The following is a 21,988-nucleotide window of genomic DNA, read 5'->3' on the forward strand; positions in this document are numbered from 1 at the left end:
CCAAAAACATTCGTACCCTTAGGGCTTTCATCCCGTTTCCACAGTGGCACCTAAAAGGTCCGTGGACCAACCCTATGGGCAACAGAGGAAGCTGTGGCTATTTAAGTTGGCCCTTCCAGCATTAAGGGTAGACACTACTACTTTTTAGTTGGATCTGGGAAAAGGAGGAGTTGACACAAAAGCATGTTAAGTGCAATGATTTCCTTCTGGACTGTAACACACATGGCTATGCCTGCATTTTTCCTAGCATTAGGTTTGAAAATTCAGCTTTACTATTACACTACCTTTATGCAGGTGATTTGTTTTGTTGCTTTATTAAGCCTCTCTCTTCAACCCCATGAAAAAGTCCATTTCCTCTGAGGCAATAAGCTAGGATGACCTCCCCTTAGTGTTCTTAGTTAAGGAAAATTAAAATTAATGGGGTTTGGCCGTGTGTGCCATGCAACACTGTGGTTATGTTGGCCAGGAAGCGTTAAGTGAGGGTCAAAGTGCTGCTTACCTTGGAACTCTGACAGCAGGACACCAGGGACTTCCTAAACCATTTCTGAGCTTCCTCACCCCTTTTGGCACCAAACATTAGCAGACAGTAGTGAAATCCTAGGTTTTACCCTAGGATAGTCCTTAGTCTCTCTGCTCCATCTGCTTTCATGATTCCTACCTTAATTCAAACAGAGCAGCCTGTTGCTGAACCTTGGCAACCACAGGTAGACTTAAGCATGGCAGGCTCCCGTTTTGCTCCTGAGCAGAACAGAAAGCATGAAAATAATTGTTGAAGTCTACTGATTTTACAGGACCTGTGTTCCCAGCTTACTGTGGAAAATAAAGAATGCTTAAGGTCTCTTGCATAAAAGACTCACAAATAGCTCTCACCATCACTGCATCTGCTTCTCCTTGAACACTTCAGCCTAGGACAGAAGTACAGCAGAATTTCAGCATCACTACATGATCATGTTTTGAGCAGGTCTCACCAGCATCACGTTGAACAGCTGGAAGACAGCTTTTAGGCTGCTTTCATGAATGTTCCTGCTATGCGTGAAACATCAGTTGAACAAATAAAGGAAAAAATCAGCATTGTTTTCCAACAGCCACAATTTCTTCAGTAGGTGGGGGGGTTAATGCTGCATGAACTGTTCTGACATTGGGAATTGAATCACTGCAGGGTCCCTTACAGATAGCCTGTGTTTCTAGGATATACTTTCATAATGCACAGAACACAGTAACTATAAATAGTAGTTAATGAATCCTTGCACAAAAGATCCAGAAAACTAGGTTACTGAGTGTTTTGTTTGGGCTTTGCTAGGGATGTTAACAGCTTACTAGAAGTGAGATTTAAACTAGGAAAGGCCCAAGTTCTCCCATTCACTGCCTCCTCCAGTGTACCAGAGAGCTCCGTTCACTAGGAAACACAAAACAAAGTCTGTTTTTTGGCACAAGCACAATAATGCTGCATGGAGAAAAAAAAAAAAAAAAAGCTAGCATAGAAAAAGTTTTAAAAGTTTTAATTAAAAAAAAAAATCCAACACTTCCCTAGGAAGCCACACTCTTTTGGTAGATTAAGCATCTGATTTTAACTTTTCTCTGAGAAGAACATATAATGAAAATATTTAATGCTGCTGCATTTTGAAGTTGCCTTTAGCAGCTTAAATTCAATTTAAGTCTAAAACAGCATCAGGCTCCATGGCAAAACCTCAAGGACAGTTTAGTCATACTTCAAACAGTTTTAGAAGTCTCATCGAAGTTTAGATAAGCTGTTTCAGTACAGGAATCATAATAATAAAATACAAATTACAGAGTGACTGGTTTGTAAATCATAATTCAGGTAATAAAGTATCCACTGCATCCTGCTCAAAGCAGCATTTATTAAAGACAGCATCAAGATAAGTCAATGCATAATGAAATTTTCCCTCCTACAAATATGTAAACAAGTTGACAGCAAGGTATTATTACAATATAAAAAATAAAGCTTACATTGCATTTTTTAAAGCTACTAACTTCAGTCTCAATGTAGACAGTCTCTGGTCTGTAGAATTTAAAAATATGAGCTCTTGAAAAACATTGAAGTATTGCCTTTGCGCACACGTGTTTTTGTAGAAAAATACTTTAAAATACCAACTTCCCATTAATAAAACCAACACCAAAATAAAACGCATTTTTTTGTTATTAACAATGTGTTAAATACACCTAGCACTTACTCCACTGTTCTGCTTAACCAAATTATCTTGTATTCATTTTAAAATTCATTATAATCTGCAAAAACTATCTTGGATAACATTCAGTTACTTACACATAGCTAAGCAATTAGCATTAAGTAGCTAATATTGGCAATTACCTTGTAATCAGAGTCCAGCCTAAGTTTATATGCAACTGAGGCCATCAATTTAAGCCTCGTCTCAAACTGTGTATTTTAACATGTACAGTAGGCTCTTGCTAAGAAGTCCAAGTCAGTTAAGATTTATTTCAGAAATACTCCGAAACTTTACAAGAAATATATATCCTATTGTAAACTAACTTTAATCCCTATGTAAGTTTTTCTTTAACTATCCTAGCATCTGTTGGTAGCAGTCAGTCAATTCTCAGGAAACACTTTGTGAGAGTATTTGACGTGAGTAGGTAATTGAAATTCCAAAATCAAAAAGGTTGTTAAATCAAATTTTGATGTTTTAACTTTTTTCCAGTAAGTTCACTGGCAAAAGCTAGAGATGACCTTTGCAGTTGCTAAGGCAAAAAAGAAGTTTGAAAATTCTCTGTACACATTTTAAGATAGTGTAACATTTCAAAACCAGACTAAACTAAATTTAACATGCAGAGAGAAATATGTATTATTTGGATGAAGGCTAATTATGCCATTGTGCCCTGTCAAGCATCAGCTGACAACGAACAGCAAGGAAAAGAAAATCTAAGATAACAATAGTGAAGCAGTTTCAGGATGAATCCAAAGATCAAAAACAAGCTGGGGGGAGAAAAAGGGGACACTACAGCAGGGTACTAGACAAAAAAAATAGCTAGGAAAACACTGGATGATTTATCACTTAAGACTGTATCTGCAATAACACGCACATTTACATGCAAACAGTAAGTAATATGAATAATACTGCCAGCATCCCTAGTCCCATCCATATTTCAGCAAAGGGGAGAGTTTATTCAGCCTGTCACCACTTAATTAGCAAGTTACATTTGTCAGAAGTTACAGCCTTAAGTACGTATCATTGCATAAAGCAACTTACTGACCACGAGCTTTCTAGAGCCTAAACTTCTACTCAGATGTCTTCTAGCCTTGGAAGCATGAAAGGAATACAACCCTAGAAACAGGATCTACATGAACTTGAAACAGAAACTATAATTCTGAAAGAAGGGCTTTCCCAGCTCTTTCACGCAGGATTCTCATGTGTAAAGCAATGACAATTTCATTGCCATGCTTACTAATTAAAAAAACATTATGAGTTAGCGCAAGATGTGGCACCAAGTGCTCAAGGAGGATGCTCAACTGGAGAATAACATTTAGAGATTCGACTCTGTGTCCAGGTTATTCTAGTTTTTGAGGAGGGGCAAGATGCAAATACAAAAGCCTGTTTCCTCTAACATCTTACGTACCATAACACACAGACAGACTTTTCCTGCTTGGGCGTTTCCTCCATTCAGGGAAGCAGATGAGAATTGCAAACATTTGTGGGACAGAAGCAAGGAACCACACCCTTTCTGAGCACTGCCCTCCACTCCTCGCACCCTTGGAAACAGTTCCTTATAAAAGCTAAATCACAAATTGCCATTTTGGTTAGAGGACAGTATTTATTTTTGCACTATACTCATTTGGGAGAGAGCAGGCTTCCTGTCATCTTGCATGAAATTATGTCTTTGAGTAAAGTAAAACAAACTTTGGCCTTCTGATCCCATATGGAATATTGCAACTTCTTACTAAAGCATTTACCTTCCATGGAGATGCTATAAGCACCAAGCTATCAGTATCATTCCATTCCAAGGCTTTACATTTTGCTTATAAATGCCTGCAATTGCAATGCCAATACAGACCAGCTGCATTTTTATCCATAAAATTCAAACCCTGGCCCAAAGAAATCTACAGAAGACTACTTCAAATGGCAGTCTATGTTAACAGGCCATTAAGTGCCCACCAGCAGCAAACCTGCTATGGCTGTAACAATAAAAAGAAAACACTGCAGCAGACCCTTAAGAAAACGTTTGAAAGCACTGCAGTAGGCTTGCAGGTGACTGTCATACCTGGGAGAAAGCTTAAGGATTGGCGTCTGAGATTCAAGGATAGGAGGGACAACACATCATTCTCCTTTACAGAAAATTAACTCCTTTACAGAAAATTAACACCATCTCTACCCATGCCAAGTAATAAAAAAAAAACTATCTACAGAAAGTGGATCTGTCTTGCCAAAATCCACAGTAGAAAAAAAAAATCAGCCTGCTTCTCAGAATTACAGAAAATGGAACCAACAGGAACCTCAAAAGGATATTTTGACAAGTCCCTGCCTTGAATGACATTCCAAAATTAATCTGTGCAAACAGCCATGCCATGGACACTAGATTACAACATGGCTGAGTAAATGAGCTAGACTTCCAGAAAAAGCTGTTTGTATGTAAATATTTTAGTAATAACTTTAGCAATAAAATACTACACTGCCAAATTTAGAATCCACATGATAAGAAATATACACATATACATAATCTAAATATATATATATTTTCTTACAGAAATGCAGAGCAAAACCAAACCAGGGCCTGAATAATCTATCATACGTGCCACCATGACAGCATGACTTATATTACACAGTTGATGGGTTGCTCAGATCCCTGAGGTCTATCACCAGAATTGCTACAGGTTTTATTTACCACAATTTTAACCAAAAACTGACTTAAATCATGTTACATCTTCTCAGCTGAAGGGGGAAGAAAAAACAATACCAAAAAAAACAGACAGATAACCCCGCAGCCCTGTAAGACACAGAAAGGCACCTGCTTATATTGTTAAGTGTTAGTTGCACTTACATGTACCTACAGCATCCTAAGTGTACTTAAGCAATCAAGTTATAAAAAGACCACGAACTACAGAATTGCTGGCATTCAAAAGATAAGTCTAATCTACCTAAGAATTAACTAAAATGACATGTGCAGCTGTAAATCAGTAAGTGTGCAAAACTACCCAGTTTTGCATAAAGTGCTAAACGTACCCCCATTTTGCACCTGTTAGCATTATACAAGTTTGTTAAGCTTGGAAATATAATGTGAGAAGATGATCTTAAGGATATTCCCTGTCTATCTCACCTTTCCTTCTCCTTCCCCATATCATCTGCTGTCCTTTAAACTATGTTTTTAAACTACACATAGGTCTTTTCAGGAACTGTAGTTCAGAAGAGTATTTCAAGTATAGCTACTTTCCATGTAAACTAAAGGACACTATGGGTTCAACTTTCACAAGTTCCAAACACTTCCAGCTTCTGCTAATTCACCTGGACTTGTAATTATTTCAGTCTGCTCAGTACCTCTGAAAAAGTCAAGCTGTTTCCTGTTACTCATTTAACTCTTATTTAAGCAGTGATGAAATTCATCCTATAGCTTCTCCAGATTAAAGTCTAAACAACAAGCAATTACAGAAAAGCAGAGTAATACATTATCCAATCATTTAGGCTCACAAAACCAAGTCCTACCATATCTATCCATATATATCCGTTATATGAATCATACACAGATCTTTAACACTTGAAGTACTGAATTCAAGTTCTTATAATACAGCAGTTTGACTTGCAGGCATTGTGCAATAAACTTAAAAGTATACGGTGGGTCTCTTCTTTACTCTGTATTTCAGTGATCCATACCGTATCTGAGGGAAAAAAAAAAAAAAAAAAGTAGAACTTAAAAGAGTTAAGGTCACTTCAGACAGACATATTTACCTTTCTACTACTCCAGTATAGTGTCATTAAGCATGCTTCGGACACTCCACAGAGTCAGGCAGATGATCTGCCTCTGACTGAATGACAGACATTTTCAACAGAATTCGGCAAGAAGCTGTTCCCAGAGTTATTTCCCAAACTCGATGAGATTCCATAGATATTTATCCTGAAGCGTCCTTAAGTTTGTGATACGCAAATACAAAGCTCTTTGAATCCCACATACATATCTTCTCTTTGTGGGTTACAAGTCCAAGCAGGCCATATGCCTACGCCAACTAATAATTGTGAATCATCTTAGACCATTAAAACAGCAGATGCTTAATATGCGCAATCAAGACACTACTGCAGGTGACAACACCATTATCTACACTCCTTTCAAGGTACTCCATTTCTGGAACTTGGGATTGGTGGTGTCAGCATTAAGATTACAAGCAACCCCCTTCCCTTGCGTAGTTCATTTCATTCCTGCATAATTTCATTAAGCACCCCAAAGTACAAAATCTTCAAGCCTAGATAGTGTTATCACACACACTTCCTTCTCCATTTCACATTCTATAACACAGATAAACCCTCTAAGATTCAAGTTAAATTCTGACATTATTAAAAATGCTAAGGTACATCTTTAAAAGTAAACTCTTAAGAAAAATTATACTTGCCTCTTTACGGCCTTTAATAGTTTTCACAGATTTCATGCTCTGTGTTCTTCGAAGGCCTCTCTGAGCAAACATTTCATCCTCGGAATGTGTCCCCTCCACCTCTTCATCTGTTTTATCATCTCCAGGATTTTTTTCCATTGGAATTTTGTAACCTTTAAAAAGCAGTTGTATAAAAACTTTAATAAAAAGTTCCTGTAACTTTTCTATTTCTAAGAGAGCAGTACACGCATCCATCTAAAGGACACGTCACTCTTCCTGATGCTTCAAACCAACAAGGCATCTAGTGATCTGCCAGGAGCAGCACACTGCCATTTGTGAGAAACAAGCTGGTTCATTCCACAGGTACGTAATGCAGCAGTCCCTTAACTACAAAAGGGAAACCATCACTTTGGCACCATATTCTGCTTTACAATGAACTACAAAAAAAATCACTGGCCTTCTTGAGAAGTACTTAAGATTTTTGGCGACACTGCTGTTTGGAGGCTATTCTAGGGGAAAAAACAACAACAACAACAAAACTTGCAGATGGATGGGCTTCTTCTGACCCCCTGACTATATTTTATTTTATGTGTGCCTTACAGTTTTCCACAGCCACTACTCAACGTGCTGAGTAACACTGATGCCAAGCCCAAGCATCTGGACAAAAATAACCTCCTCACATTCAATGTAATCTGTTGTAAAAAGAATACCTACTTTTACACTGAAGGCTACTAAATGGGACATGACTCTCCACCAGCCCTATTATGAACTATGAAATTACTGTGTACTTATAATTAGGTACAGGCAGATGTAGAGAAATAAACCAGTTTATACCTTTTACAATCTATGTTGCATTTTGAACTTCACTTTATGTGTTTACTTGGTTATTCCTTCCTTCAGTGTTTGTTTTACTATCTCATCACGAAGAACACGCCAGAAGGTTTCCAGCTGCCCAGTTTATTCCCAGTCCTCCCTCCTCATTGCCACTCCCATTAGAAGTTCTATACTGGTTTTCCATTCTCAGAGGACTCCCTTCCCCCAAAGGACAGATTTGCTGATGTATCTTAGCAGGAGCCATGAAGTTTCATGTTTCCTTAGAAGAATGTTTAGTTTTTGCAATCTGGGATTAATACAAAAGACTCAGTTCAGGGCAAATTCAAAGCAGCCTTCAAAACAAAGACAGAATTCTGAGTCTTGTCTTATTTCTCACTTAGACATCACTTACACATCTTTTAACTGCACTTTTTGACTTTGTTTGAGTGACCTGTCTTTAACCCCAGAAGAGACATTAAGATGAAAAGTGGCAAGTCTAAAAACAAAAGTAAGAATGTTATGTTCCTTGTGATTTACTTCTCAGTTCTATATAAAATCGATCAATACCAAATAACTTTTCTTCACCCAGCCTTCTCGTCCCTCCTCAAACAAATCCTAGTCTTTCATTTCTCCAATTCCCTGCCCCACAGAATCAAGTCCTACTCTTTCACTTCTCATATTTACTGCCAGAGTTCAGTTCACACTTACTAGAAATTAACATCTAAAACTAATTTTATATTACTATCTTTCTTCATGCTTGCATCTCTCTGTGCATGTTAAATACCAAAGTTTATTTTAGACGTATCCAATGTGAGTTATTAAAGGTTGCTTAAATCCTGCAAAACTAGGACCAAGGTTATTAACAAACATTTTCACTAGAGGGAGCAAACTGCTTAAAAACATGTGCTGGAAAGATTAGGGTCTGAAAAACAAGACTCCTTGTCACAAACATATAAAGCTCCCAGATGTAGTCTGGTCAAGCTCCGGGCAAGCTCTACTTTTGAAGGCCATTGCAGAACCTACAAGATGGAACACCTAGGGACAGCTTTTGGACACTAAACCCAACCAATAACCATTTCATCTGAAAACAATGTTTCTTTAAACAGTTTTTTTCTTTTCTTTTGGTCATTTCATTTTTTCTTGAACTTAGAATCAAGCCCTGCCCCTCCTGCCATTCTCGAATCAACCTGTCACTGCCTCCAGTACATTTTCAATTAACCTTCTCTTAAACATGGAAGCTTTCAATCATATCTGTTATGTATAGTTATTTACTAGGGATGTTTGCGATGGCAGGAATACTTATGTGTAATTCTAACACCCCATCTGATTCATCAAAATGACATTTGCCTTTTTCACAACAGTCACCCCATGATCGAGGTCCTTCTACAAATGGGTCTTTTCAACTGGCTTGTACAGAAAGCCCCCACGCACATTACAAAAAAAATAACATTCTGCTACATAGCATTTCCAACTCCACCAGTGGTTGTTTTTTTTTTAATCCCTAATTTAAAGAAGCTTCTAAGAAAACAGGAAAGGTATACACTAGATTTTGGTCCAGGAGTAGAAATAGTTAAAGTATCTCTAAGAAAACATTTTGACATGTGAGACTGAATGTCAGAGTCGGTGATTATTTACACGGTATAACCTGTACTTGAGTAGTTTTTACTGAAAATTGAATTTTCAGCATTTTCAAGCTGCTTCAGAGAAATAACTGATGGTCTGTTACTGAGGAACAGCTCATGCACAACAGCTGCAGTGACATCATCCCTAACGCAACTCTTGGTGAATTCACGGGCTTTTTCCCTGGCCAGTACTTTACACTGACTTGCACGGAATACCTTCTGGGCTCAATTAGCAATTCAGCACAGAGTCATTCAGGTGGCCATTTATTCCTCAAGAAACACTGAGCTACCATGTGATTCCTGGAATGCCTTGTAGCCCATAGCCACCACTTCTCCCCAAAACGGAGCGGTGAGCAGTAAGGACAAACTTAGGGGGAAGGCCAAAAGAAAGCAGAACAGAGCTATTTCTTTTGTGAGAAGTATCAACCACTTTACGTCGTAGCCTCTCCATTTAAGAAGATATGGTTAACAGTATTCCACAGAAGTCTTTCTTCAAGCAGCACAGGCTGAAGAAAAATCTCTGCAAAAGCAAGATGGTCACTGCACACCATCTTTTGAGTGTCAACGTGCATTAGTATGTTATGGCAATTTAATGCCTTCATTATTCCTATCACCACACGTGATTTTACATTTTGACCCAACAAAGATTGCAGACCTGCTGAATTCATTGCCACTGATTTTCTCTTCCTAATTATGGAATTCCATAAATTTTAATGTTTAACTTGTTTAACTTTTTGTCCCTTTGTCACAGAAACACTACACGATCACTTTTTTTTTTTTTTTTTTTAACTTCCAATTACGCTTTACTTTGGCCAGTTTTTGTTGCTAACTGACAGAGACAGGAGGAACCACTAAACTGTTAGTGGTTCCAAAAAATTTGCGCTGGGGGGACAGGGTGCACCATTTGTTAACATTGCAATATGCTCAAGCCAATTCCATTCAAATATTCTAAATGGGGTAAATTACTCCTTTCTGGTTTTTGTCTTCTATGTACCGTTTATTAGCTGGAAAATGGAATTCCTTTATTTTAGAGTGATACTTACCTGGAGGTTCGTTTGCAGAGGCTCTGGTTTTCTTTTTTGTGTCTGGTAATGTCTGATAGGGCCTCTGTCCTACTGGCTCATCTCCTTGTATAGTAGTCAAATCATGCATACTGAAACTTCTCAGTTTCTCAGTTATCGCACCCTGACTCTGAAATACAACAACAATGTCTTTGAAAACAAAGCAGAGGTTTTAATTTTGATGTTCAAGTTGGCTTGACGATGGTTAAGTCCATGTTTCCTTGTTATACTACAAAATTCACTAACATAAGCAAGCAATAAATTTACATTTGCTTTAAGTATTGCTTTTACCCAAATTTAACTATATGTTAATTCTAGAGGAAAAACTTACAGATAAGCTAGCTGTTTCATTACAGACGTCTCATCTCATTCCCTTACTCTGAACAAATAAAGGCTTTTTGGGTGAGGGAAAGTGTTTGACAGAACAAAAACCATCAGAAATGCTCAATTTGCTTCAAACATGATATTTCTCTCGCAGTGTTAGGTAGCATGACAGTGGCTTTAACACTTCCATTTTAAGAAGTGCTGTTGAAAACAAAGACTTCAGATATTTTCTATTTTACTCTCCCCAGATTTTAATATGCATAGGGGAAAAAAGGGTTAAAAATACACTCTGAAACAGTAACTCAAGTAACTGAGAAACTGGCAGCACTACAAAAGCTCTAGGTCACAGAAACCTGAAACCACAAACCAGAGATCCTGCCTGGACTACAGACTAGTAGGTTCTCTTACTGGTGCATCTTTACTGACATAATACTAACCCAACATCCAATACTACATTCAAGGATAGTTTAACGCATCTAAGCATTACTATTTCTTCTAATCTTTTTGTTAACATCTTTTTTACATGGGAGATAAAGAAAGTTCCCCTTTGGAAAGGAAGGTCATCAAGCAGCTCTTTCATCTTACATCATACAATCTTATTATAGCATTAAAGATTAATTTAAGCATGTAAGTAACTAAGACAGACACATTACTTAGTATCATGTTAAAACAACATTTAATTCTTGGGCATATGAAGCCAAAAAAAAAAAAAAACAACACACTTTCAGAGGATGGTTGACCAACCTGTGCATGAATCCCATCTTGAGCAAGATTTTATTTTGTTCTTGCAAATCAAGATTTTGAGTAGAAATCCTCATTTGAGTGCTATGTTAGGTATCGGTAGCATGTACTTGGATACAGTTCCACACACCTTTCTCAGCAACAGCATAAAGCAGGTCTTGCACCGCTAGCCCCAGCCATTTGTTCCCACTCTCATGCCAACAACTGTTTGCAAATGGTAGCCCAGTGCGTTAGATTATTTCATGTTAAAAATAACCACATAGAGTGAAGAGGGTGCAGCGATACTCCTCAAACTGGCACGGCCACCAAAGCTTAGGGGGGAGGCAGGAGGGGGTAAGGATGTGGCTGAAACCTGATACTCATTTTCTAACAACTACTCACTAGTACAACACGTAAAACTGAATGCCCTACGCATGCAAAAATAATCTAATTTAATTCTTACAACAGCACACATACCCCACAATTAAACAATAAAAGAAAGGAGCTCTTATGAGGGAAGCAGAAGCCTTTGCTTTTTTTTTGCTCTTCCTACTGACAGTTCTCAAGAACACAGATACAGCTGCTTGCCTTTAAGTTAAAACGCACCACTGTACAGTCTGTAGACACAGTAGGGTCTGCGTATAAATTACATACTCTAAAGTTACTTTTATTTCCTAAAAGGACTCGTTTAAGGCAGGTCTGTCACTACAACAGGAATCCTGCCCTTCCACTGTCTCAGTTCTTGTATCAGGAAGTATTTGCACAGTAAAGCGACTCACAAACCAGCTGTGTTTGAGGGCTGACAGGCAGCTGCAAGGACACTAGAGAAACAGAGAGAAACGGAGAGACAGGGCTGCTTTTTTGACAGCAAGGACAGCCTTCATTATCTGCTGCAACACACAAGCCAGTCGATCAGAGCACATCCATTGCCTGACCAGATGCAACTCGGCTCCAGCCTCGATCACTGAACACTGATGAATGCATGAAATGAACCCAGTCAGTTCTCAGCAGAATCCGTATGAATTCAGCACGACTCCGCTCACTTTAAATCTGGCCAGAGTCTACTGTAACATCAGGACAAAGTCTTGATTTGGCCCTAAGCAGTATAGGAAGGCACACTTGCTTAAAAGTTGCACAGTGAGTTCACTGATCATGCCACGTACTACAAGGCAATCATTTTGAAATTGTACAGGGTAACACAATTAAGATTATAGTAATTAACATGCTAGGAATTCAAATTACAAGCCTGTATTTCTTATTCTGCGTTGGAGACGCAGAGGACTAGATCCTAACTGTGAACATTGGACCTTATTTTTCAATGCGTATTTGGATACAGAATTGTGTTCTTCAAAGTGGGAGAAAGGTCAACCAACGTGCCCTAAAATAACAATGAGCAAGCACTAAGTACTTTGGAAGGATGTCAGGGAAAAAGAAGAGAAGCAGCAGAAGTGCCTAAGTTAGAGGAGAAACGGAGGCTGCAGAACCAGCACCGTGCTGCAGTCATGCTCACACCATGGCATCTTCAGCAGATGCTTCCTACAGCCCCACCAGTCTCCTTCTGCTGGGAAGCAGTTTCCATCTCACCCCTAGGAAGGTCCAATTCAGCCAAATCAGGATCAGTTTGACATCACCACACAGACAAAGAGGACAAATTTCAAGGGGAGAGGGTGTGGGTGTGTGCACTGTTGTGCTATGTTCTTTATGTTTAACTTTGTTGGACTGTTGTGCTGTGTTCTTTATTAAATACTAATACAGATCTCAAGTTTTAAGAAGCTTCTTCCATCCTCCATGTCCAAAGGAACATTCTCATTTAGAACTGTATTATGCTAAGACCTTTGATACCTTGCCTAGAAAATTCAGATAATTAGTGGCCACAGCAGTCCAGTCGCACATGGGGAATCTCCTGACTCCAGTGCTCATTTTTACAGCTTTTTTTTTTTTTTTTTGAATGTTGGAGATTTGAACTGTGAAGTTTGTGTAGACTTAAAATGCAGGCCTTAAAAATGAGTCCGCTTATTTATTCTCCAGTTTTTCCTAAAACATACTAAGCCTTCTTCAGAGACCGCATTCATTACCAGTGATACATCTGAAGCACCAATTAAAGTTGTAATGGGTTTCTAAATCCAGTTTTTGACAAAGATAGCCTACTAAAGGGACCGCTTTGAGACGAGCTGGATTCTAGCAAGCTATTAGTATGTAGTCACAGCAGCTGACCCTTGTCTATGAAATGCCCTTCTCAACTTTGCTATTAGGCTTGTATTTTTATAATCTATATACTTAACCCAGGGAAGTTGCTGTAAGCAGACACCACACAGTATGTCTGCCTCGGGGACTATTTTTTGTTGTTTAAATTGGACTTGTGCTCCCTCAGTGGTCAGGATCACTGAACAAAGCTGCTTGGCTTCACGGGACAAGTGCTGAATGGCCTCAGCATTCACAGAACTGCCTGGAGTGCCGTGACTGCAAAGCCGCGGTGTGCAGCACCCACATTCCCAGCTGTTCTCTCCCCACTCCGATCCGGGCTGCCAGGGAAGGACTTCTGCTCCCTCTCAAGCTGCAGAGGGACTGCTGGCCCACGACTGACCTCTGCAGTGTGCCAGGGAGTCCCAGCAGGGAGGAGGGATGAAAGCAGTATGGCTGGAGAGCTGAGCTGCTAATAGTGATACTGGCTGCATGCCACAGCTGGCTGCAGGGCACCTTCCTCTGTCATGCACTACGCAGGAAGGAGGGGAAGGTTCAGCAAGGCTATTAGAAGAGCATTAAAACAGCAAAGAGGTAGCAGATTCAGGATGACTAAGAGTCATGCAGAAATACAGCCATCAAAATAAGAATTATTTTCAAATAATTTACACGTGAACAATGTTTGTGTGACCTTTTTAGAAAGTACAGTGTGTTTCAGAGCATAATGAGTAGCCATCCTGCTGGTAGTGACAGAAAAAAAACAGTGCTCCCCAGTAGTTTGCAAAGCCCAAATTTATGTGTTGGCAGAAATTGCAGCGTACAGTTAAGCTGCATCTCTGAAGATCTGGAAAGCAGATGCATCAAAATACAAGACATATTGGTGGAACTGAGAATTGTGACAATTTCCAAACCCCCCTATAAAACTGAGCTGGAAGAGCTCCACCAGCTTTCATATCATTAAATGCATCTTGTTGCTGATTCTTTCATACCTTCATTTTTCTTAATTAGTACACCGCAAAAAGTTAGCCTGGAATGTGCTTCATCTTTAAGTACCCTGAAATTTGTATTTTTCAAAGATTTTTATTCTAAAATTAACATGACAGTAACACAATTGACTTTCTAATGTATGCTATTTAGCCGGTTTTGAAACACTGAATTTCAACTGGTATAGATTAACCAAGACATTAAGGAAAAAGTAGCTTTACGATCAAATTGTGTTGTCTGGACACAAATGTTATGTGAACAGGGGCTAACTAGCAGCAGCTAAAAATATCAGTATAGGAATGTAAAGTCTAAGCCACAGCTCCTGCCAATTATATTTCAACTTTACAGCTGAGCACTCTTGAATCTATGTCAAATTTCAGTAGACTGACCTGTCTGCTTCAGCCTTCCCTACATAGCCAACTAGCCTTTCAATGCTAATCCCATTTTCCTTTGTCAGCCCTTGGAGAAGCCACTCTTTCCCACTTTTGTTCTTGAAAATATTCCAGATTTTCTAAGCGATTTTACTGAAGTCCAGGCAAATTTACTGAAGTCAGAGAACATAGAGATCCTAGAGTCATTTACTTGAACGCTTTAGTGAGCAGAAGTTTTCTTTGGACCTCTTCTCGTCTTTAACCTCCTACATTCTCTACTCCTAATTTAAGATCCAATGTGTCAGAATAAGCATGCTTGGTCTATTAAAAAAAAGTGATGATGAATGTGTCTCCTTCCCATCAAAACTGATCTCACTAATAGCATTCCATTCCTGAAATACTATAGCATGCTCTACCAGCTCATGCTGAAGGGATAATCTTTTCACCTGCTGGAGGCAGCAGTCAACTCCTGAAAAACAGGGAACAAAAATCAAGAACACGTGCATTGTCTCCATTTGCTTGCACAGAGCAGGCACTCCCAGCTTTTTGGAATGAGAAACTGAAAAGAGGTTTAACATGCCAAAATAAAGATTTTCAAAGAGTCACTTCTTTCAGTGTTTAAATTATGTCTATTTTAGGTCTCTGGTACTGTAGTAGTTGTTTTAACCAAGCATCTCATCTGCACCAAAATAATTCTGTACAAATATTCATGAGCGTGTTAAGCAAGTTTTAAGAAAATAGAGCAGGCATCCTGCCAGTCACAGCTGAATAGCTACAAAATCCAAACATGGATGACATTTAGGCAAAAGTTATTCATACTTCAGAAGAAACTGGGAGGAGATATTTGCATTATTTATTTCACAATGTATCTGTAGCACTATAAGAATTAACAAGGACATATTCCACCTTAGCCAGCCAGCCAGACAGAGCCTAAGTATCATTACAGCACGCATTGGAGTAAGTTATGATTGCTGTTTGGCAGAGAATTTACCTTTTTGGCATGTTTAAATAGCATAGGTCTTAAATTTTCCCCAGAGTACTTTGAGGTTGGTTTTGCTGGTTTTTTTTTGCTTTTAAATAACCTACTTTCGCTCTACTTCTAGAGGAATTATAGTATCCAGTGTAGAATGAAATGGAGTATACTTCATGCCTCAAAGTAACGCTAAGAATTTGAACAATAAAAAAAGGAGCCAGCAATCAAATTGAACCACGTTTTCAGTATTTCAGGCTCATTGTGCCCATATTTTAAAACAATGTGTTGTGTTTTTCTTTTTAAACTACTGTCCACATACATCTTAAAAAAAATAAAGTGAACGAAGAAGATACAGGGGCTTTCTCCAAACCTTTTTAAGATAGTATTTGAAAATGCATTTTTAACAAGTGAGTTTGATTTATTAACTAAGTTTACAGATGAGCACAGAAATTTAAGTTAAACGCTAGCTGTATTTCCTTAAACGTCACAGCTTGGGATCTCTACAGTGCTTTCTGCTATCTACTGACAGTTTTCAGTCCTGCTACTACAAACACAGCAGTTCCATTTATTCATTAGAGGAAATTAATCCTGATAGTCTCAAGATTATCATTTAGCTAGGATATACACAACTTACTTTCCACACCTCTGTGTTTTGCTTTAATTGAGTATTAAGTAGGATACCCAAACACTTTTATGATTGTACAATACACGCTGCCAAAATAATCATCATGCTAGTCAGTTCTACTCCCTGCTGTTGGGCCACAAGTTGCTCAGAAGCTTACTTAAGCACTTATTTTGTTTTCCTAGACCCAGAACCCTTCGAAATTCAACTGAATGTTATGAGTTTTGTACAAACTTGGATCTGTAACAACCACAGTGTACTTCATGATTTAATGGAAATTAGACAACAAAGCAAGAGTATGCTAAGCAGTAATATGCAAGCTTATGCTTAGTGCATTAATTTACTAATTCAATCAGCTAGCTGCAAACAAGTTAATTGTGTCAAGATAACTTATCTGTAGTAGTAATCTATCATGCCTTATTTCATATATGCGGTTACCTCAAGTTGATTGGAGAAAAACAGCAGAAAGAAGCCAGAAATCCTTTAAACAGTTTATCAACAAGAAAGCACAACGGAGACAGAAAAGAAACAATGGTCATCTTTACCAAAAGCCTGCATAGAAAATTGCATGCTATCTTCTGAATTACAGTAATCTGATCCCCATCATTGAAAAGGTAACTACAAGCCATCCTAGACATAGTATGAGTACTACAGTGCTGCAACCCTTTCATTGTGTTCCAGGTTTTCAACACATTTGTTGAATTCATCTTTTTATTCAGGAATGGCAAATCCTGGTACCACCACACTGTTCAATAAGTATATCAAGGACAAAAGCAATTAACGTAAGCAAAAGGTTACCTTTACAGCTGCTGTCACTGCAGCAGTTGCTGCCAAATTCAAGCCTTGCCTTCCAAAATTCACCATGGTCTCATAGCCTCTTTCTTTGGCTTGTACGATGTACTCATCAATTTCCTAAAGCAAAACATAATTAAGTATTAAAAGACTGTGCGTATAGAAGGCATATTACCCACACGGTATTATTTTTCATCAATATGGGAATATAGAAGAGATCCAGAAAAAAATATTTAATGGAACAATTACTCTTGCCTTTGTATACTAGTCTTTCATTCACTTCCACTCTCTCAATCTAAAAAGGATTAAGTCTGACCAAACAAGAAGATAAAACAGATTAGTTTTGTCCAACTCAGAAACATTTGCAGCTACATAACAAGTTCCTAGCACAGAGAAAGCTTAAATTGCCAGACAAATGTTGTTCAAGAAAAAAAAAAGAAAAAAAGTGCTTCAGAGGCCAGAACTTTGGCACAGTTAAGTATCAAGGACAATACAGACATGACACTTCTCTCTAGCTGTGGTAAATGCCTGGAGTTAGAGATAAAAACTTCAGTACAGTTCACAATAGCTAGCAAAACACAGAGAAAAATCCGTTTAGCTTATGTAGTTGGAAACTGTTCGCAATTCAACCTTCAGACAGTCAAAATGATTGCTCAAATCAGTACCAATTGTGTCAGCTACCTGTTTTTACCTAATATTGGTCAAGCCCTGACCTTTATTAATAAATACCATGTTCTGTACTGTGACGTTTATCAGCAGTAGTCTTCACACCTTTGGTAATTGCTCTTTCTACACACACGAAGCAATACTGAAAAACAACTATGCAGATGTGTCATATTTTGGCTAAAGCTAACTATCCTGTAGCCATTCTCTGTTTGAGTATTTTCTGTTGCAGATGGGTCCTCCCTTATTCTTCAGTCGCATCGCATCCTTTCACTTTGCACACCAAAGTCACCAACATCATTTATCCTGGGAAGTTACGTTATTTAGGTATGCTAGAAAAAAATGGTGATACGAAGAGCCATCGCTAAAACTGTACTCGTACTCAGCTTCTGCATAGGGAGTACTGCACATGCTCTTCCAGCAGAAACATTTAACTGCATTACTTCCACTTAGCTGGGCTCCCCAATGTGCACTGGGTATATCAGGGAACACTATGCTGTCATCTCATGTCAATAGAAAGTCACAGACTGTCTGCTCATGCAAGTTGAACAGAGGCATATATATGGACATTCATATGCACTTTTCTAGTCCAAGTTCATGCTGCCCTGCAAGCCAGTAACACACTGATCGTTTATCTAGCAATGGTTAGCATTTCAGCATATGGCATTTCCATATTAGGCATTAAAAATATGAGAAGTTTTTTCTTACCCTTTCTTTAGAAGAAAGAAGAGGGTGCAGAAATTTTCTGTAGATTAAACTTGCCCCTCTAGTATATGGGGAAAGAAGCCAAATAACAAAAGCTATCTTCAGTTCATAGTACAGTGGAAACCTAAAGGCAAGCCAAAAGTTGCATGAAATCAACACCAGGAATAAGAAGACATGTACTAATTAAATCAACAAATCTCTTCAAAAAAAAAAAATATATATATATATTAATATAAAGGATTCCTCACATATATTAAGCTATATTAAATAAATTAAACAAATTAGACCTATGGATTTAGTTTATGAAATATACTGTTATCTGCACAACATGGAAAAATATCTGCTTTGCATAACACCATCATAAACAGAATTATCTTCTTCTACACTTCTAAGAGCTTCCTTCCCCTCCTAAGCTTCTTCAAAGGTAGAAATTCCATAGTCACTACTTCAAGCAACAGCACACAGCAAGCTTTGAAGCAGATGTTGTTCTTCATACACACTCTGAAATCTTCTACTGAGAAAGAAAAAAAAAAAAAACTATCTACAAGTATGACTTCTTTATAAAATTATATCAGTACAAATCAAAGAACATATGAAACAAATATAGTTACATCCAGAGTTCATAAAAAGCAGGCTCTTACCAAGAGACTGTTAAGTCTGTTATTGTCTCAGTAACTGTATAAAGAGCAAACACAATCCAATACATCATCCAGCGAACCTGAAAATTAAAATACTATCATCAGTAAGAGTTATTATTTCACCTTAGAATACACAATGCACTTTACAGTCCATTGGTTCAAAGATATCAAAGCAAGAATTTCATCAGCGTCTTGGTCTGCATCAAATTGGTTTCAAGAGAAATCACAGAAAGGTCCTAAGGGTTTTCTGTTCCTAAGAACTGGTGGCAGCATCAATGAGCTGAGTGAAATGCCTGGATCTCCAGGGTCACAGCCTCACCCAGGATGACTTCACAGATTTGATTCTGCTGCTAGAAAGCTTTAATGATGATAACAAAACATTGTAAATAGTCGGTAGATTATAATAAGCGTGAAGTGCAACTCCCAGTGTAGCACTGAAGCATATTTCACTCTTCAACGTTCATCCATGTGTTTCCAGAACACACACACACAAAAAAAAAAAACAGCATCAGTAACTCAGATAGCCCTTGCTTTCAGTGTACCACATCCATTATCCAGCTAATTCAGCTATATTTTGAAATTAGGCTCTACATGTGTGCTTGGCATTATGGTGCTGACACTGGGACAAGGCAAGACAAAAGCCTTTTCATGGAACTTCAGTTCTATTCACATGCCAAGAACCACAAAATTCTTGTTAACAAAAGAACTTACATCTAAGCATCTTAATGCTTCAGGGTTGTTTTTTTTTTTTATTTATTTGCTGGGGGGTGCTTGTTTTTTTTTTTTATTTATTTGCTGGGGGGTGCTTGGTTTTGTTTTTTTTTTTATGTAGACTATACACCACTGTTTGAAAATCAGGCAATGGTCTTAAAAGCAGAATTAAAATTTGTATTTTAATAGCCAGTTGATTAAGCCTCTTATTTTCTCGAACATTGTTTCAAATCTTGTTTTCTGAACTGACTACGTATTTCAGAACAAATATTATAGTAGTTCCGTGCATTTGTCTTTTCTAAAATATCGGTAACCACAAAAATGTATTTGCAAGACAGATCCGTGCAAAGCACCACCGTGTATTCAGTTGCTACTAACTGAACACCCACACGTTCTTTAAATTCTAATGTTATCTATGCTTAAAACAAATGAAAAAGGAACAAGCAGAAAGGAAAAAGAAAAGCAACTCCTGCAAACAGATGCAATAACTTCCTTTCTTTGGCTATATACAGATTGCTAATTCTTCTGGTATGCCCGCAAAGCATTGACCACCAAATTTGCGGGACACTAACTGAAATCTTAAATTAACGTTACCCTCTTTCAAAAGGGAGGAATATAGATAAGATTCCCCACAGAGGATGTGGCTCAGATTTAATCTATACTTCTAAGACTTTTTTGGATGTGTGGTGAACTTAAGTCCAAACCTAACACGACACTCCTGCTTATTTCATAGCTGCGCATTAAGCTTTCAAACTGCTTCCTTTGTCATGAGACCCGTTTATCTTCAATAGTTTTCTGCATTTCAGTTTGAAAAGAAACCCAGTCATGTGATGACATTCTTCATTTCAATCTCTCAGAGGATTTAGATATTTCAGGCTTGAATAAGCTAAGGCAAAAGTACCCAACAGCTGAAGTCATCTCTGACAGGCCATGTGACATTCAGACTGGTGACCCTCCCATGAACCAGAGTCAACACCTGAAATAAAAATGAAGTTAACACCCACACTTGCCCCATCATCTTAAACGTGTGAAACTGCATGTTTAAAATGCCCTGAAACACTGACCTTTTTCAAAATGTTCTACCCAAGGTATTAAATCTTAAATCTGTTTATCCAATTACGAACAACACTGGACGTGGAGTTTCTCTGGGGATGCTACGAACAGTACCAAACACAGCAGAAGGGCACGTGACATCTGCCAGGAGTCCTGCTGACGTCTGGGCACAGCCTCTCAAAAACACAGGACAAATCATACCCTAGTACAACTAGTGCATTAGGTAACAAAAGTATCCCTGACAAGTGAACGCAAGTGACTTAGAGTGGTTTTCATACCAGAAAAATTAGGGGGAAAAAAAAACAGAAGGCCTCTGTAAATATTTTGACACTGCCCAGAAGACCATCAGCTGCTCTACTCTTAAAGACAAAGTTAAAGAAGCTTTGATCAGATTTTGCTTTTTATGTTAAAAGGGTGATTATAGATTTATTTTGCTGGGTGTTTTCCTATCAAGTGTTAAGCTCATCTTTGCTGGCTTTGGCTGAATCACAGTCTTTCAAGTCAGGATTTTGAAGCCAAGAATTGAGAAGACTGGACGGTCGACTTCTATACTACATTTCAGATCCTTACTGCAGGCACTTTGGTGTAACACAGTGAAAAGATTCCTCAAAGATTTTAGTCGACTCCATTAAACCCAGGGTAATTAAAAGAACAAATAAATCTCCTCAAAGGAGCAAATCCTAACTTCTAGAACTAAAAGTACAGACGTCTTAAATTATCAAACATGGAAGCAATAAAAGCTCAATTTTTAAGAAATTTCTGTGAACATTCTTTTGCATCATGACAGCAAATATATATATACATCACATCAAGATTCCTTTTTTTATTGTTGTTAACCAGTGGAAGCAGTGGCTAAGTCCCAAATTTCACCCTGTTATAAAGCTCTTGCAATCCTGCAAACAAAAACAGATGGTCCTGAGCCACACACAGCCCTGGAAAGGAAGTTGGGCTTGGGCCAGCACATAACTGGCAGCGGAGCTGTGCCATTTGGAAGGCTGCAGTAACCTATACCCTCTCCAGAGAAAACGATCCAGCTGGGAAGACGAGACATTGATCGTTCTAAGATCTATCAGGACACTTAACCTAACCAGCAACGCTGTGGTAATTCACTGAGCAATCACTGTCACTCCCTGCCTATAAAAAAAATCACAGTGTTACGCTAAAAAATAAAGAGGGCTTAGAAACAATGCGATGCTTTTCATTCATCT

The 21,988-nt window shown here is 38.3% G+C and overlaps 1 protein-coding gene across 1 annotated transcript in view; it reads right to left on the bottom strand.

The window, feature by feature from the left end:
- Positions 1–1,839: 1,839 nt before the first annotated feature.
- REEP3 (receptor accessory protein 3) overlaps positions 1,840–21,988 on the bottom strand; it is a 38,418-nt gene continuing 18,269 nt past the window's right edge. Inside the window, exons 3-8 of the mRNA XM_082764466.1 lie at positions 19,020–19,096; positions 18,382–18,502; positions 17,017–17,130; positions 10,026–10,173; positions 6,569–6,720; positions 1,840–5,842 (exon numbers count right to left, since the gene is read on the bottom strand). Coding sequence (XP_082620592.1) covers positions 5,786–5,842; positions 6,569–6,720; positions 10,026–10,173; positions 17,017–17,130; positions 18,382–18,502; positions 19,020–19,096 — 669 coding nt within the window. The 3' untranslated portion in view covers positions 1,840–5,785. The remainder of the gene's footprint in view (positions 5,843–6,568; positions 6,721–10,025; positions 10,174–17,016; positions 17,131–18,381; positions 18,503–19,019; positions 19,097–21,988) is intronic.

The sequence above is a fragment of the Aythya marila genome, assembly GCF_965140915.1.
Source record: "Aythya marila genome assembly, chromosome: 7".
Taxonomy (NCBI): Eukaryota; Metazoa; Chordata; class Aves; order Anseriformes; family Anatidae; genus Aythya; species Aythya marila.